At 43.0% G+C, this 16,233-nt stretch overlaps 1 protein-coding gene across 5 annotated transcripts; it reads left to right on the top strand.

The window, feature by feature from the left end:
• Positions 1 to 259: 259 nt before the first annotated feature.
• inpp5l (inositol polyphosphate-5-phosphatase L) lies at positions 260 to 15,941 on the top strand. 5 transcript variants are annotated; one of them, XR_013935475.1, is made up of 17 exons: positions 296 to 826; positions 5,689 to 5,730; positions 6,082 to 6,182; positions 6,853 to 6,940; positions 10,323 to 10,386; positions 10,948 to 11,051; positions 11,326 to 11,378; positions 12,551 to 12,670; positions 12,830 to 12,914; positions 13,012 to 13,107; positions 13,200 to 13,274; positions 13,428 to 13,501; positions 13,594 to 13,705; positions 13,950 to 14,018; positions 14,113 to 14,172; positions 15,501 to 15,539; positions 15,666 to 15,941. XR_013935475.1 is itself a non-coding variant. In XM_080467567.1 (16 exons), the coding sequence occupies exons 1-15, from the start codon at positions 767 to 769 to the stop codon at positions 14,152 to 14,154; spliced, it is 1,119 nt and encodes a 372-aa protein (XP_080323693.1). In that variant the 5' UTR covers positions 260 to 766; the 3' UTR covers positions 14,155 to 14,172; positions 15,501 to 15,941. The 5 variants fall into 5 exon arrangements, 4 of the variants coding, with proteins under 4 accessions (XP_080323693.1, XP_080323690.1, XP_080323691.1 ...); XM_080467567.1 differs by having other exon boundaries at positions 260 to 826; positions 12,617 to 12,670; positions 15,501 to 15,941; XM_080467564.1 differs by having other exon boundaries at positions 280 to 826; positions 15,501 to 15,941.
• The last annotated feature ends 292 nt before the right edge of the window (positions 15,942 to 16,233 follow it).

The raw sequence follows: 16,233 nt of genomic DNA, 5'->3' as shown, positions 1-16,233 counted from the left end.
GGGCTCTTTGGATTTGCTCATACCGGGTCAAATGTTGAATAAACGCATGTGTTGAAGCTGCAGTATGACAGTAAAGTTATGACTGGTGCACGAGGTCAAATCAGCTACAGACTCAAAGTGTATAATGTGTCTGTAACTGTTTAATGGATCGCAGCCTAACTTTACCATTTCAGTTCCTGACTGTTCTCTGATGAGGCTTATTAGCAGGGATGGAGCCGGTTGAGCTCTCTACTCGAGGAAAGAGCAGTCTAACTGGAGCAGATGGGGCGGAGCACCGACTCTCCATAACAACCCAGACGGCGGCGCCGTGCGCTGATCTGAGCGCTTCACAAGGAGGCGACAGATGCGCCGTCCAGCTTGGTTTAGTCCTCTAAGACGCTCCTAGTCCAATTAAGTCGGAGGAGGCGCAAATCCACGCTTGTCGGCACTTTGTGGACCAACTTCAGCAGCGCTCCTCCGCACGAGGATGACGAAGGCGCGCGCGGCTCCGGCAAACGGTCTGTTGAGACGGACCAACATCCGCACACAAGTTGGAGCAGCAGAAGCGACGCGGTGCCAGTGACAGATGCGGTGTTTCGAGCAATAGCAGTGGAGATCTGAGCCCGTCTTTTCTCTCTCTCTCTCTCTCTGTCTCTGTCTCTCTCTCTCTCTCTCTCTCTCTCACGCGCGCTCAGTAAAGCCTCCGTAAGCCGCCGCCGCGAGGCCTCGTCTGTGCGTTATTTCGCCCGAGTTTCCTCGTCGGACCGCAGCTGAAGGTGGATCGACAATGGAAACCTTCACCGATGTGCTGCTCGTCACCGCGAACGTGGGCTCGCTGTTTGACAACGTGAGTACATTTGACATGAAACCCCGCAGATACTGCCGGAGGAGTTAATCTCATAAGTGGCGCAGAGTGAGAGAGGGAGAGAATAGGGGAAGGGGAAGTTTTCACTCTGAATGGGCTCCGGCGCGTCAGCGCTACAAGTGTGCCAAAGAGCGCGTCCCTCTCTCTCTCTCTGGCTTCTCTCTGTCATTGTGATTCATGAGGATCGAGTATCTTACTGCTGAGAGAGCCGCGCGTTTCTCTGTCAGCTGTCAGCCGCATGTGCTCGGAAGGAAGGCTCCGTCTGCTGCAGAGGAAAGTCAAAAGTTGACGCCTTTTTTTTTTTTTTTTTTTTTAATAACCTGCTATTGTGTCACATGACCTGCACCAACGGCCCAGGTTGACTATTTTTAAAACAGCAGCCAGACAGATGATTGGCTTGGAAGGTGCTGAATGAAATCAAGCGAGAGATAAGAGTTTTCATAGAAAAATACGGGGTGAAAATTGAGCTGATGATCTTTGGAAAGAAATGTTTTAATAATTGAGGGGAAAATTATATTAATATTTTATAGGTTCATATCACAAGAAAGGTCCACAATCAATGTACAGTAGATCACAGATCATCACTAATATTAAGGCCAGGAGTTACATCTTAAAAGGCTCATGTGGAAACAGAAATTCAGAAATGTTTAAGTTATAAAGTGAAGAAAAATCCATCCATCCATCCATCCATCTATCTGTTACTTTACTAAGTATATAATCAAGGTGTACAATATCATCAGCCGGTTGGTCTTATAGATAGATAGATAGATAGATAGATAGATAGATAGATAGATAGATAGATAGATAGATAGATAAATATTGGTCTCAGCCCAACATTAACCTTTATCTCACCTGACAGCCCAATAAATGTAAGTTTTAAGAAAGCCTTAAATACAAATGTCTCCATTAAAGAAACAGTAGGTTGAGTTAATTTGTGTATCATAAGTGTTGAAATCCTAGTTTTGTCCGTCTGAATCCTGTAGTGGCTCATTACCATTTGAACATTTTATCCCAAATTGTTTTGTGACTGCTCTCACACATGGTGAAGACTGGTCGTTTTGTTTCCAGCCTATTTGTTTATACTGAAATTGGGCCTGTTATCACTACTAGATTCATTATTATTGAGGAATAATTAATCAGTTTGGTGAGAATAATGTCAGAAACTTGAAAATGATGATACTTGAACAAAATTGCAGCGGTGTAACCTGCCGAAGATGAAAACATATTCAGCTGATCAACAATTACGCCTGAAGGAGTCAGAAAATGATCTCATTTAGGACGCCAGAATCAAATATGTGCAAACACTTCCCAATCAAGACTGAAAATAATGAACCAATAAGCATCAAATTAATTTTCTTTGCAGGTCATAAACTCAAACATTCAGGAGATTAATTATGTGCCGTTCTGTTCTTTTTCCATCAATCGCAGTGTTTTTGCTCTTTGTGTCCTCTGTGGTTAAATGTCTCTCTTATCAGATCGACTGTCTATTAGAAAGATCCTCAACGATTCCTCCTACAATCTGGTGCCAACTTGTCCTGCAGGACTAAATGGCCTGAGGCAAGTCAGAAAACAGTAGCACATTACTAAATTGTCATTAAGATGACATTCATACTATTTATTCTATCATTCAGAAGTTATATTACTTTTACATTAAGCTCAACGATCACACGCTGCCATTTTAAAGCGTTCGTACGGGGAGTGTCTGTGTCTTTATCTTTATCTTGCTCTATGGCAGCTCCACTGCTGGCGCTGCGTTTCTATAAATTATTGAAGTTGTAGTTTATAGCTCAATCGTACATGTTTATCTCTGCTTTTAAACAGAATCAGAGTGGTCACACTGTGACTTTACTTCTCCAAACACACCTCTGAGCACCCGGTCCGTTCTTTGTCTCGGCCGGAGCTCGCCAGACAAAACGTTCAGACGTTGCAGGGAGGAGGGCTCTTGCGCTCATGGAAATTTGGCTGGGGACCATGTTTCCGGTTGCCAGATCGAGCTCCAACGAAAACACGCTGGATACATTGTGAGAGATATGTAAACAGATGGTATCTCGCTCGGGGGACTTGAGCCTTTCTACTTACTCGGGCCCCCTTATTTCTATAAACAAACACTCCTAAACGTCCAGCAAGCCTTTGGGATAACAGCAAGACGTTAAGCACATCACAGAATAAATCCTATTGGTGGACTGCAGCAGACGAGCCGGGAGTGTGAGCAGCTCAACAAGTGAACTCCTGCCACCCGGTTCCACTACAGCACGGCGTGTTTACGACTCCGTTCAATACTAACCACTCATGCTGTTTTTACATGTTACATGGAGAACAATGCTGCTGGAGACACAAGCCAGCCGGGATTCTAAGAGAACTTCAAACAACATAAACTGTAACTTCATTCCTCTGTTTGATTCTTAAAAGTTCACTTTATCTCACTTTATCCTCCCGATCCAATCACTGAATTATGATGCTCAAATGAGGATGTTTTTATATATTTCTACATCCTGAGTAAACGTGCCACATTAACTATCTGTTAGTAAGTGTCCCCAAATGGAATTGGATGCCCATAAAGATTGAAAGTATGAATTCTGTGGACAGAAGGATGCTGGATTAATCCTCCAGGTCTCAGGAGCTGAGCCGTCGCCGCCCCCTGTCATGCAAATGCAAATGCACTATGCAAAGTCTTCTTGCAGACTGAATGCACGACTTGAGAGTCGTGCATTCATCTGCTCAGACGCAACTCCGTAACAAATCACATTTAAAACATTGTAAAGGTCTTTTCTTTTCATGTATGTTTTTTTTTTTTTTGGCCAGAAAATTCCGTTTTAGACACACAGACGAGTTTGCTCTGAAGATAAATGTCACACTAGTAGTGAACCCTGTTCTGGCGTATTGTTGAAAATGACATATTTGTCCACAGTATCATTGACTAATGAAACAAGTCTGCTTTGTTGGAAGCTGTATCCAAGAAATGAATGTTTAAGAACTACAGTAACAACTTATTTTGAAGTGATTTAAGAAAGCAGACTTTATTTGGTATTATTATTTAATGCTTCACAGTCACTGTGCAGAAGAGTCGGTTTGGTTTGACTCGTTGCCGTTTGTCAGTATCTGCCTGCTTCACTCATACATGTGTTACAGTTTATTGTGTGTGTATATATATATATATATATATATATATACATGTATACACAGTATACTCCACTGTTGACTGGCCATGCAATATTAAACACATCTGCAGGGGGGCTGTGTGGACGGTGGCCATACAGCCCCCCTGCAGATGTGTTTAATATTGCAGGGGGGCTGTATGGCCACCGTCCACACAGCCCCCCTGCAGATGTGTTTAATATTGCAGGGGGGCTGTGTGGACGGTGGCCATATCGTTACTCAGACGACCGAGTACAAACACATGGATTACATTATTAGTTGTTCTGCTCACGACCTTTTAAGTTTTCAGCCTCCATTTGCACATAAACATCTCTACTCTCTACTCTTTGTGTTCTTTGATTTGTTTCAATCTGGTGTTGAGTCAAAGTGACGGTAAAAGAGTTCGCACTGAAACTATAGAAGTTAAATGAATTTGACAGGATCAAGGTCGAAAATAACTTAGTGTCTGTGTCAACACTATGATACAAGTTGAACAATGGCCGGCGTTGCAGCTGAACTGCTTTTATCCACGTTGAGAAACATTGTATGACGTTAACAATAGTGTCCATGTGAGCGGGAGGCGCGGTGCAGCAGTGGTTAGCACTGTTGCTTCACCTAATGAACGCCTCGGTTCGTACTCTGTGTTGAGTCAATGTGTCTCGGGTTTTCACACTTTGCTCTGATGTGCTTCTTTAATTTATTAAAGCCTGAGCAGGTAAATAATACATTTATACAATAGAGCAGCATTTTCAGCTAGTATTCACTCTGAAATAACATGAACAATATAATGAATAACAGTAGATCTAACAGGTTTCACAGGTAAAGAAGCAGATATTTCCAACAGGATCTTTAAGACAATAGAATGATCTGCACCCCGAAATCTTGTTCTAATGAGTCTTGAACTTTGGAATGTTTTAAAGCTGAGTTATGAGACATCTTGTACCTTGTCTTCTGATGGACTGATGAGTATTTGATTTGATGACGCTGCATCAAACAGTGACATCTACAGTCCTCGTATGATTCCACACACTGGTTTTTAAAACTGGTCTCGTCTCCGGGCTAAAAACAGCTAAATTAGGTAAAACATCTAAAACAACCAGAATAGATAGATTTGGTAAAAATAGAAGAAAAACTACATAAAACTACTCCCCAAAGAAGGAACAGGAAGAACCGTCAAAATAAAATGATTAACTCAGTGAGTTTCAGGAAAAGGAAAAAAGAAGAAAAAAGACTTGCATAGATGAAATAGAAAAAAGAAAGGGAGAAAATGAAAACAGAAAGATTATGAAAAAAGAGGTGTAGTATAGCTGACCCTGCTCTCATAATTGAAAGCACACAGCGACTATAAACAGTTAAATGGCTCAAATGGGAAAATCCATGAAACAACAAGAAGAAAAAAATCTCTAAAAATGGCCAGAAAAGCAAAAATTACAGTAAAATATATTAAAATGCTTCCTGTGGCACATGAACGCAGGCTTATTTTTTGTATGTATAGTATAGCTATTTTTTTTCCTCTTAATTTCAGATAATTGAAATGTTTTATGGCTTCAGACAAATTTTACTTGGTGGGAAATCCTGACAACGATTCTTTAGGTCACAAAGGTTGTAGGCGTCTGGTTTGGTAGATTAAACACTTTCAGCTGAAGAAGGAAAATATTTCCAAGATCGAATGAAATAAATCAGTGACTTTTATCTTTGTCATTTTGTAGGTGGGGGAAATTCAAAATGACTGGCTACAAGAATTGTACAAGGTGAGTCTTACTTCTCCCCTGTGATTTCATGTTGTTTAATTTTGTTTCTTTCAACAGTAATGCAGGTACGATTACTGACATTGTCTTGGGCTTGTTACTTCACTTGTACATTTTCGAGCTGCAGAGCTGCTGTCTGTGTATCAGTAACTGTGATCAGGTTTTGATCTTTGCTGACCCGTACAGCTCTTGTTATACGCACCTCAGCAAAGCACTGGCATCCTGATATACGCAACCTCTCTGTGTTAATCCAGAAAACTGATGCTGAGCTGATGACTGCTAACAAAGACCAGTGCAGGGAGCCTGACGGATGTTTACTGTCACCCTGAGCCTGTTTGCTCTTTTCTGTAACAGACTATCAATAGCTACAAGCCGCAGTTCATCGCCCTGCATTTCCAGGAGGTGGGAGGGAAGGACTACATGGCCAACATGGGCCATGCAGAGAACTTCTTCTGGTAGGATCAATGTGCCAAAAAACAAACAAACTCTATGTTGTACTGTCAGTGTGTGCTTTGCTTTTACTGTGTGTTTGAGTTTATTTCAATCTGTTACAATGGAAGTCCTGCATCTAAATGCCCAATCATTCACTACTGAGCGCACACGTCTAATAAAAACACAGATTATATATGTTTATGTTTGTATAGGTAATACTTTTTAACACTTCTGTGGTTGACTAATATTGTCTTGTGGTGGATTTGCAGCTGTGCAGGACAATTAAAGTTCCTCTGATTCTCATTCAACCAGGAAATAGCAAATGCATGGAAACATTTATTTATATAATTGTTCATTTATCATCTTATTGTTAAAAAATAGCAACAAATTGTCATTTTAAAATAAAATGCAATCATAAAATTAAGGAGTAAATATGTTAAATAATGACAAAAGCATAAAGTCTTTTTAAGAGCTGCGTAAGAAGTGAGACTAAAGTGGAATACAACTCGCTTGTTTGATCCAGTCAGCAGGCTCATTTGACAGGCTTGAACTGCTGAATATGTTAGATTTAACAAAACAAAAAAAAAAAGGATTTTTGAAATAGTTATTACATATTCATCAATTGAATCAATTAATAATTTGTTTTCCTGAAAATCAAGCTTCTCTGCTGTTTTCTGCTGTTGTCGTTCCCAGGAGCATTGAGTCCAGTGTGGAAATGAAAGACTTTGACAGGGTCTGTATCTACGTGGACAACCAGTTCCAAGCAGAGGACAGCTTCACGGTGAGACGTCCGGCTATGCTCAGTCAGTTCCCATGTGACTCCACTAGATGGAGCCCTCCTCCATGTTAGTGCTCAGTGGGAGCTGCACATCCAGGATGGGTTTTGTGCTTCTGAGAGTCAGAAGGTGGATTAAAACCTTTAAACCTTCCCATGTTAGGTCCTCACTCATTGGCATAATTCACGGAACGCCGGGACACCGGTCCATCACGGGGCCAACACACAGAGACAGTCATAGAAGCGCAACCACCAGCGATTTAGACTCACCAACTGACCGGAAAATGCATGTTTTTGGATTGTGGGAAGAAAATGGAGTACCCAGAGAAAACCCATGCACAGGGATAACGTGCAAACATCGCCCGTCCCAGAGTGCTGCTAACCATGGCGCCACTGCGACGCCAAATACTTGTTCTCCAAGTGTAACTGAGTGTTCTCAAGAGAAAAAGTGGCGTTATCGTCCCCAACAAAACAAAAGTCTCACTGCACATAAATCTGATTTCCTATTCGTGTGGGTGAAAGTGTGTTTACAGTAAAGGGTGAGTTGGTTTTCATACATCAAGCCTGACAGGTTTTTTTTGTCTCAGACATGTGCCAAAGCACACTTGTATGAAAGCGCCATTGATCGCAAAGATTCTTTTTGAAACAATGCCAGCCGTTAAACAGGAGGAGGCGCTTAAAGAACAGTTTGTTTAGTTGCTCCGTGGGTTTCTGAACACCACGTGTTGTTGAGAGCCAGCCTCTGAGACGGACGTGATTCTCTTTAAAGTATCATAAAGGAGCAACCCCAATGCCGCGCGGCTCACGAACGCAATAAAAAGAGAATTCTTCCATGCAGCTCAGTGTTGTTGTGACCTCATGTGGTGACCAGATGTGGTCACTTCAGCGTTTCTTCCGGAAAACCTACAATTTCAAATGAGAATCTCATTAAAGAAGTGGTGGACACTGAGATAGACACAGCTTGTGGAGGAGTCCTGGAATTTTAGAAGCATTTCGGCTTCACGCTCCTCATGATAACAGAAATACCTTTGATGATGTGCTGTTTGCACACAGTTAGTTGTTTAGAAGAACTTTTGCTGTTATTGATGTGTGTGTGCGTGCGTGTGCGTGTGTGTGTGCGTGTGTCTGTGTCTGTGTGTGTATAAATCAGCTGTGATGGGAGTCGCGGTTCTCCAGCTGAGGAAAGTAGCTGAGTATTTCTTAAACTATTAACCCTTGCTCCTCCCAGGTGATATCCTCACACTGGGTGTGTGACAGTAGGGGTCAATGGCTGCGTCTGCAGACTGAAGGTGTGTGAAGCTAAGCGGGCGAGTCAATGGCAAGGTGTGTGTTTGTGTGTGTGTGTGTGTGTGTGGGGAGGGGGGGGGGGGCAAAGCCAATACATTTAACTCTAGATTAAAACTATCGATCCCAGGCCATTCGTGCACAATAAATAAAGTGTGTTGGGGGCTGGACGACAGCTGGGACTAAGTTTCCCCTCGCACTCGAGTGTTTGCACCCTCCGCTGTTTGCCCTGAGAGGGTTGCAGCCACCCCCACCCCCCACACCCCCCCTTCAGCCCACCTAATGCCTCATTCTCATTTCGCCGGTGCCACCTGCATTGATTTTCAATTTGTTTCCCCTTGGCTGCAGATCATCAGTTATATGGCCAAGAGAGACTGAGGTTCTCCCTTCAGAGGGGCTGCAGAAGTAGAGAGGACAGACTTGCATGCATTCCCAGTACAAATGGTGTTTTGATAAAAAATCACTTGTAAGTCAATATTTTTTTATTAAACTGTGCACAAACCTGATTGATGAAGATAGGTGTTTGGCGGCGTATGTGGAGGAGAGTGTGGAGGGGAAAGTGTGAGTGTGAGTGTGAGTGTGTGTGTGTGTGTGTGTGTGTGTGTGTGTGTGTGTGTGTGTGTGTGTGTGTGTGTGTGTGTGTGTGTGTGTGTGTGTGTGTGTGTGTGTGTGTGTGTGTGTGTGTGTGTGTGTGAGAGCACTGTGCTGTAGTGTTTAAGCATAACATCGTTACTAATCCAACATAAACTTGAAAGAAATGTAGTTATTTTTATCAATGAGTGAGTTGTCAGAACAAAGTCTTGGAGTATCCACAGAGACTCAAAGTTTTTGCCGTGAACTAAACCTGCAGGATAACTTTTCTGGAACTTGATTTTCTACTCCACAGCATCTCCTCTCTCAGCTTTATGTCTAGACTCTTAACAACTTTATGAGACTTGTTCACAGACAATAACTTCCCGGTGCTCCTCCGTCCTTTGTTTAGACGAGCTGGTCACTAATTGCAGCTCACTGAGCTGACCACCGAGACTATTCCATTTCATTAAATGAGGATGACTTTGGCACGGAAGATAAATGACATCTTCAGGGAGAGATCTCTCATGCTCTGGCTGTGTGTGTGTGTGTGTGTGTGTGTGTGTGTGTGTGTGTGTGTGTGTGTGTGTGTGTGTGTGTGTGTGTGGATTGGGGGGGTCGCACAGCGGTCTGTCACGCCCCGAGCCCTCCGAGCGCCGGCTGATTTTTCTTCGGCCCCCAGTCACAGCAGCGCTGCCTGCAGACAGCAGGGCTGCTGCTTAATACCTTTTAAATGGTTTTAATTTTCTGTCTTTATTGATTTCACAGGCCATGATTAATCAGATCAGTGGAGCAGGCAGTTAGTACATTAAAAATTGTCAGGCCCGTGTCAGGGAATGATTGGGCACCCAAAGTGTGCGTGTGTGAGGGGCCGCTGTGCACCGCACAGTTATATGTTCTCCCGAAACGTCTGTATTCTTTAAAGTTCCATGTGTCTTTTCTGATAGTAACGATAAACTGCGTCACACTGTGTGATTCAGTACAAGGCTCACAATTCAGTTCTAATAATGAAGAATGACGGTTTCATTTTCCGTTTTCTTTTTTTGGTGGGGGGGCTTTCTATAGATTTTGCGTACTTAGCGTGTATGTGTTTTACAGATGTATGGAAGGTGAATGGCTAAAGTTTAAAGACGAAGTATGAAAATGAATAGTGGTTTGCACCCTCGCCTCACTCACAGTTAAAACCCTCCAGGCACAGACTTGGGGCTTCGCTGTTCTGAGTCTAATTTTGGGGTAATTGTCTGTGTATGTTTGCTCTGTGAAGGACCGGTGACCTGTGTGTCCTCTGAAGTTCATCCAATTCATAAAATGAAAGAGTGAATAGAAGATGAATTGTTTTTCTTGTTGTAGGTTCTGCTTGCGCATTAGTTCAATACCCTTTCGGTGTCATCACTGAATGTATTTTTGCATCCTTTAATCAGATTGAGAAAAGTTCCAACACAGTGATTTACTTGCGATTACGCCTCTTCTAAACTGGTGTTGCTTCCAGGTACATTTGGCAGATATTGTAAAATATCCTCTTTTATATCCACAGGCCCTGGGGAGTATGTACTTCATCCATAAGTCACTAAAAAATATCCATCAATATGACTTTGAAGGTAAGAAAAACGCTGTAATTGATTTTTAGCATTCCATTAATTACCAGGCTGTCATAGGTTTACGTTTGTGTTTTTTTTTTTTTTTTTGTTTCATTCTTTAAAACACCTCCACTGTAGAACTCACTCCTTCAGTGAAACAAATTCATTGCTGTGTACAAGTTTACAATTCTTCTTTTTTTTTTTTAAATCTTTTAAATTTGAATCCCCTTCTTTGTGTGTGATGGCAGTTTGAGAGGCGCCTCTCCTCACCAGGTATTTGCAAAAGGAGTCCAACTCAAAGCGAGGCTGTTATTTCTCTGTTGCATAGTCCAGTCACGTTAGGTGTGAAAAAGCTCCTCAGAAAAGCTTATGGAAGAACCATAAACATCCCACAGCTGCCACCTCGCTGCGTGGGCCCCAAACCGATTGTTGTTCGCCAAACGCGGGCTAATGGCCTGCTTATAGATTCTCTCATCACGTATGCCGCTCTGATGAGGTTAACACCAGTTTATTGATTTCTGTTTGCATGTTTTCTCACTCTTTTACATGCCACCTCCCTCACTCCGCCTCTCCCTCGCTCAGTTAAGGATTTCAAAGCGGTGCTGGGGCAGAACAAGTGTGTGGGCTCCCTGGTCGGGGTCACCACTGTGGAGAAAGAAAAATTCCCAAAGAATTTCTGGCCTGATGTGAGTATGCATGCAAGAATGTGTGTGTGTGTGTGTGTGTGTGTGTGTGTGTGTGTGGGGGGGGGGGGGGGGGGGGGGGGGGGGGGGGGCTGGGGGGTTGGGTACACATGGGCCAAAGGGAGATGTTGGGATAAATGAGTCTACAGGGGCTGTCGGCCAGCTCTGACAGGAAGATGAGACAGATTATGTGCGAGAATCAATAATTATCAGTTTGGCCCTTCAAAGACACAGCTCACTGCTGTTTAGTGACTCACTCAATTTGTCTCTGTTGCAGTTCAAGTGGTCCAGGAAGGGCTTCATGAGGACCCGCTGGATCATACACAACCAGTACGTAATATACACCAACCTCCCCTCGCCGCAGCGCTACCGCCGGACTCTCAGCTTCGGTTCTAATCCAGACACTGTTGACAACATCCAGATTTGAAACAAAACACGTGGCCCGATGAGACGCGTTCCAAAGATAATCAAGCAAATGTTAGTTTGGTGACGATGATCGCGTTAATACCCGGCTTCAATTGAAATGATCTCAATTTAATGTAATAGTGAGTTCAAGGAATAGAAAAACAAACTTCTAAAATTCTCTGCCGTAGATTGTCATAAATCCTAATCCTGAGCTCGGCTTTCTAATCACCCGGTCATGGATTACATTTTGTAAATCAGCTAAAAAAAAAAGAAATCTGCAAATTCTTGATTCATTGTGTCATTAACAGCCGTACAAGCCAGAGGTCAAACAAAGATAACGTGTCATTGTGGAGCTCAGTTCAGCTCCACGAGCTGCGTGCTACTCTCCATCTGCCCCACAGTTTGCCGACGAAGAGTCAAAACATTTCACTCGGATGTAAAAAGCTTAAATGGTGAAAAGGAAATGAGGAAATGAAAGTTATTGTTGCTTCATATGTCTGTGATGTTTCTGCCTGGTGAATGAAGCTTTAACACAAACATGGATGGAGCCGACCTGATTAAAATATTTACTAATACTGTCAGATAAGCAGCTGCACCTACAAAGGTTAACTCAGTTTAATCATTTGATATCCGGCTCGACATTTAATGTGAATTCTATATGGCTGCTGCCACCAAACAAACACCCGGCCACTCCTTAAACGTGTTTGGCCACTTTCAAACGTTCACTCACAGCCGCTGCTGAAGCCTTCATGTCACTGTTTTCTTCTTCTGCATTTTCTCTCTCTGGATGTTTTCAACAAGAACTAAAAGATTGATATTAATGCAGCCACTAAACAAGCTGGAATAAATCACTCAGCCGTGTCTTATAACCCGAGGCTCCACTATCTGTTTGCCACAACCTCCTGCGGCGTGTCAACACAATTTATTTGTCATATGCACATTACTTCTCTCCTGTCACATACGAACTGTAGGAGTGGACGCTTCCTATCCAGGACAAATAAGCTCGTTCACTTGGAGATAAGAAGTTACCTGCTGTAGGGCAAAACATAGCCGGCCTGGTTTTTCTTTATTTGCTGCATCTTCGGTTGTTTTCCCAGAGGTCTTGACCTGGTTAATGTGCACCTCTTCCATGATGCCTCCAACCTCATTGCCTGCAACTCCAGTCCTTCCATTTACTCTGCCAACCGCAACAACGCCCTCAGATACGTCATAAACAGGTCAGAGTTTAAAAAAATTTTTTTTGCAAAATGTTCAAAACAGCTTAAAGCTACAAAATCTAAATTTTCTCAAAATGATTTTCTGCAATCATGGTGCCATTTTGAAAGGCTATTTTGGTGAATTATACAGAAAGGAAAAGATCCTCTCTCTCCTCCTAGGATATCAGATAGCCGCTACTCTTCTCTGCCTTTCTTCGTCTTTGGAGATTTCAACTTTCGTCTGGACACACTCAGTCTGGTGCAGGTATGTACCGGCATCCCCTTTTCCCACAAAGCTGATATGGTGACGAATTCAAGGTGTAGACGTGGTATATTGACACCATTTGTCTCTCTTCGACCAGCATCTGTCCACTGCAGCGGACGTGCAGAGAGTGAAGAAGGACAGCAGCAACGAAGTGGAGAAAATAATATGTGAGGAAAAAGATAACGACCATCAGGTGATGCAAGCAGAAACGCATTTCTAATAACAGCTCAGATAGGATCTGATATATTTTGTGATGCACTTGACGTGTCCTCATTCCGTGTGCAGGTGCTGCTCCACATCGAAGAGAAGCTGTTTGCTTACCTGCACCAGGCGGTTTTCAGAGAGGATGATGGCAGAGCGGTGAGAGCAGAATCTCTTCCTTCACCCTGATTAGAGCCAATCAGGAGACATGACCTCCTTTTCATCCACGTCCCAATTCTACTTATTCCTCTTGTGTTTATTTTCTCATGTTGGCATTTCCAGTTTCCATTAACAAACGCTTCTGTCCCTCAGCTGTTGAAATATGACAAAGAAGCCGCAGCTTTCCATGACATGGTTAGGGAAGAAGACATCAGGTTTCCCCCAAGGTCAAACTCAGAACCGAACCACATGCTTCCTCCTGACAATCCAGTCCAGATACTTAGGTTTTCCTTTTCTGTCTCCTCTGTCTGCTGCTCAGCTACCCTTACAGTGAGGAATACAGCAAGCCGACTCAGTACATGAACACTCGCTGTCCTGCCTGGTGTGACCGCATCCTCATGTCCAACACCGTGCAAGACTCCATCCACAGGGTCAGTCACTGATTCAGATTCAGAAACCTCTGCCGAGCTCCACTTGGTGGACATGCTTTGAGACTCTGAAGAATTTCAGACCAACTCTCCTTAAATTGACATTTCTCAGACTATACGTCTGCTCAAGATGGATGGATAGATGGATGGATGGATGGATGGACTCATGTTTGTTTTAAAATGTCACAAATGTTAAGCGTCAGAGTTGTTCAAGCCATGTGACGACAAAGTTCACTTTTCTTTTCAGAGAGATGATGGCGAGAGTGGCGTTGTTTACAACACCGTGGGTCCTAATGTGTGTATGGGAGACCATAAGGTAACAGTATGAATGTTGCGCAGGTAACAAACAGACCATGTGAAGTCTCTCTTATGTTTTTTTTTGTTTCTTTGTTTGTTTGTTTCCCCTGCAGCCTGTTTTCTTGTCTTTCTCACTGAAGACAAATGACCATTGACTCTGATCCTTCTCAATGGTAAGCGCATTGTGCCTCTTGAGTGTGTGTGTGTGTGTGTGTGTGTGTGTGTGTATGTACTGTATGTTGGAGCGCAGCCGGTCAGTGTGGTTCCTCCAGAGGCCAGATTCAGTGTGTGAGAACGATCACAGTAATCTGGCTCCGGTCCCCAGGGAACCATAACCAGGCCGGCCCTGTGGAGACGGGATATGAACTAAGATGAAGTGCCTGCGGGACACAAGCGGCTCCTTTGTGTCCAGTGTGGTCGGCGTGCAGGCGATCAGCACTTTTCACTGATCTATGTCTATCGAATCCTCTCCACTGTCACTGTTGCTACTCGTTAAGTGTATTGCCGGGGCCCGGTTTTCATTAATTACCACCCCGATGGTCAGACATTCATTGAGCCAGGCGGCATATTGGCATTTTTACGGCCATAATTTTGTTTTGCTGCCGTTTAAATTTATTCTTTTTGTTATAAACTGCTTTTTCATGACAGTGCTTTCTTTGGAAGTCAGCAAAACGATGAGATCCACGCAATCAAGGGGTCTGAAAGGGGCTACAAGCGGCTCACATTTGGCTTCTTGTGTGAGAATTTGAAGTTAACGTCAGTGCACTTTACAAACTGTGGCCTGACGTTTCACTTGGGGAACCTTGAGTTGGGTGCAGCAGCAGGAAAAATCTGGGAGGCAGCAGAGTGCCTTTTTTTTTTCAAGATGATGTTTTCCTTTTAATGTTTGAGAAAAAAAGATATTGAATCAGGTAAAACTGTTCATTGTTTTAATAAAACACATATCTTTACTCCATACGTTTTTTAATGAAATGAACAATAATTGCAATGGTAAACCAAACAAAATCATCAGACTAACCAGAGCCTTTAATAAAATAAAGATGTTTCAAATTGAAACCGCACAAGTAGCACAAGAAGATTTGTGCTTTTGATTGTTTGTTTATTGCCTCATACTTGACACGGAACCAAGTATATGCAGTGAAAGGGTTTGATAGGGTGTAATGTGTTTCAATCGCTTTCATTGTGGATGCTCATCCGTCAACACTTTTAATTATTGTTAATCTTATTCCGCATGCTGGGAGAGGCTGCCGCTGCCTTAACGTAACATAATGTTGTTCTTGACAGGAGTCGATGCTGTAGCTGCTGAAACTGTGCCAGCTAACGTTCCTCACATGGTTCATGTGTGTGTGTGTGTGTGTGTGTGTGTGTGTGTGTGTGTGTGTGTGTGTGTGTGTGTGTGTGTGTGTGTGTGTGTGTGTGTGTGTGTGTGTGTGTGTGTGTGTGTGTGTGGTGTGGGTGTGGGTGTGGGTGTGGGTGTGGGTGTGTGGGGTTTTGACTGCAGGTTTTTAACCGCACCGTCTTCAGAGCTCTGCCGCTGGAGGTAAACAGCACGATTGTCACTCGGTACAAACCGACCCATCAACAGGGGGAAACGCCTCACCTCACCTCACCTCACCTCACCTGTGTCTCACCTCTGTCCTCACTGCCACATACCGTTCAACCACAGCTCTCGAAAGGCAGGCATGCAGGTTCATCAGAAGACGTCATTTCTACTGCTCAACTCAACAGTCGCTTCCTCATCAAGACCTGAAGTCAACTGAGATCTCAGAGCAAACTAAGCTGTTGCCCTTTTTCCTGCCTGAAACTGTTGGGAGAGAGTTTTATGAGCGAGACCAAAAGGGACCAGACCTCTCAGATGAATGAGTGTCTACATGCATATGTGACACATTTAAAAAAAAAAATAAAAATCTTTGAGATGTTTTTAGTCAGATTTCTTTTTTAATATAGACCCAAAGGATCATATGTCTTTTATTGACTGTTAAAAGTGTCTAAACTTCTAACTTAGTCACGCAATTCAAATCTATTGCAAAAAGATTTAAAATTCAGACAAATATTATAGTAATGGCAATTTGTGCACAAATATTTGAAAAGAATTTAAAAAATCTGGGATATTTGATTTAGTCAGGAATATTGGGCTTCTGCCCTGCTGTCCTCCCACGTATGTTTTAGAATCTTATTTTAACTAACATTTTGTTCTGTATTTATTTTTTACACCCTGTTGAGCTGTTTATTTT

This window comes from Lipophrys pholis, assembly GCF_963383615.2.
Source record: "Lipophrys pholis genome assembly, chromosome: 7".
Lineage (NCBI taxonomy): Eukaryota > Metazoa > Chordata > Actinopteri > Blenniiformes > Blenniidae > Lipophrys > Lipophrys pholis.
This window is presented reverse-complemented; position numbering and strand designations above follow the sequence as displayed.

What these genes read in the sequence shown, in the direction of transcription:
- inpp5l (XM_080467564.1), top strand. Translation starts at nt 767, where the DNA reads ATGGAAACCTTCACCGATGTGCTGCTCGTCACCGCGAACGTGGGCTCG. An exon ending in GGCTACAAGAATTGTACAAG is followed by an intron (nt 5,731 to 6,081) that starts GTGAGTCTTACT and finishes TTTCTGTAACAG; the next exon opens with ACTATCAATAGCTACAAGCC. An exon ending in CAAAGAATTTCTGGCCTGAT is followed by an intron (nt 11,052 to 11,325) that starts GTGAGTATGCAT and finishes TCTCTGTTGCAG; the next exon opens with TTCAAGTGGTCCAGGAAGGG.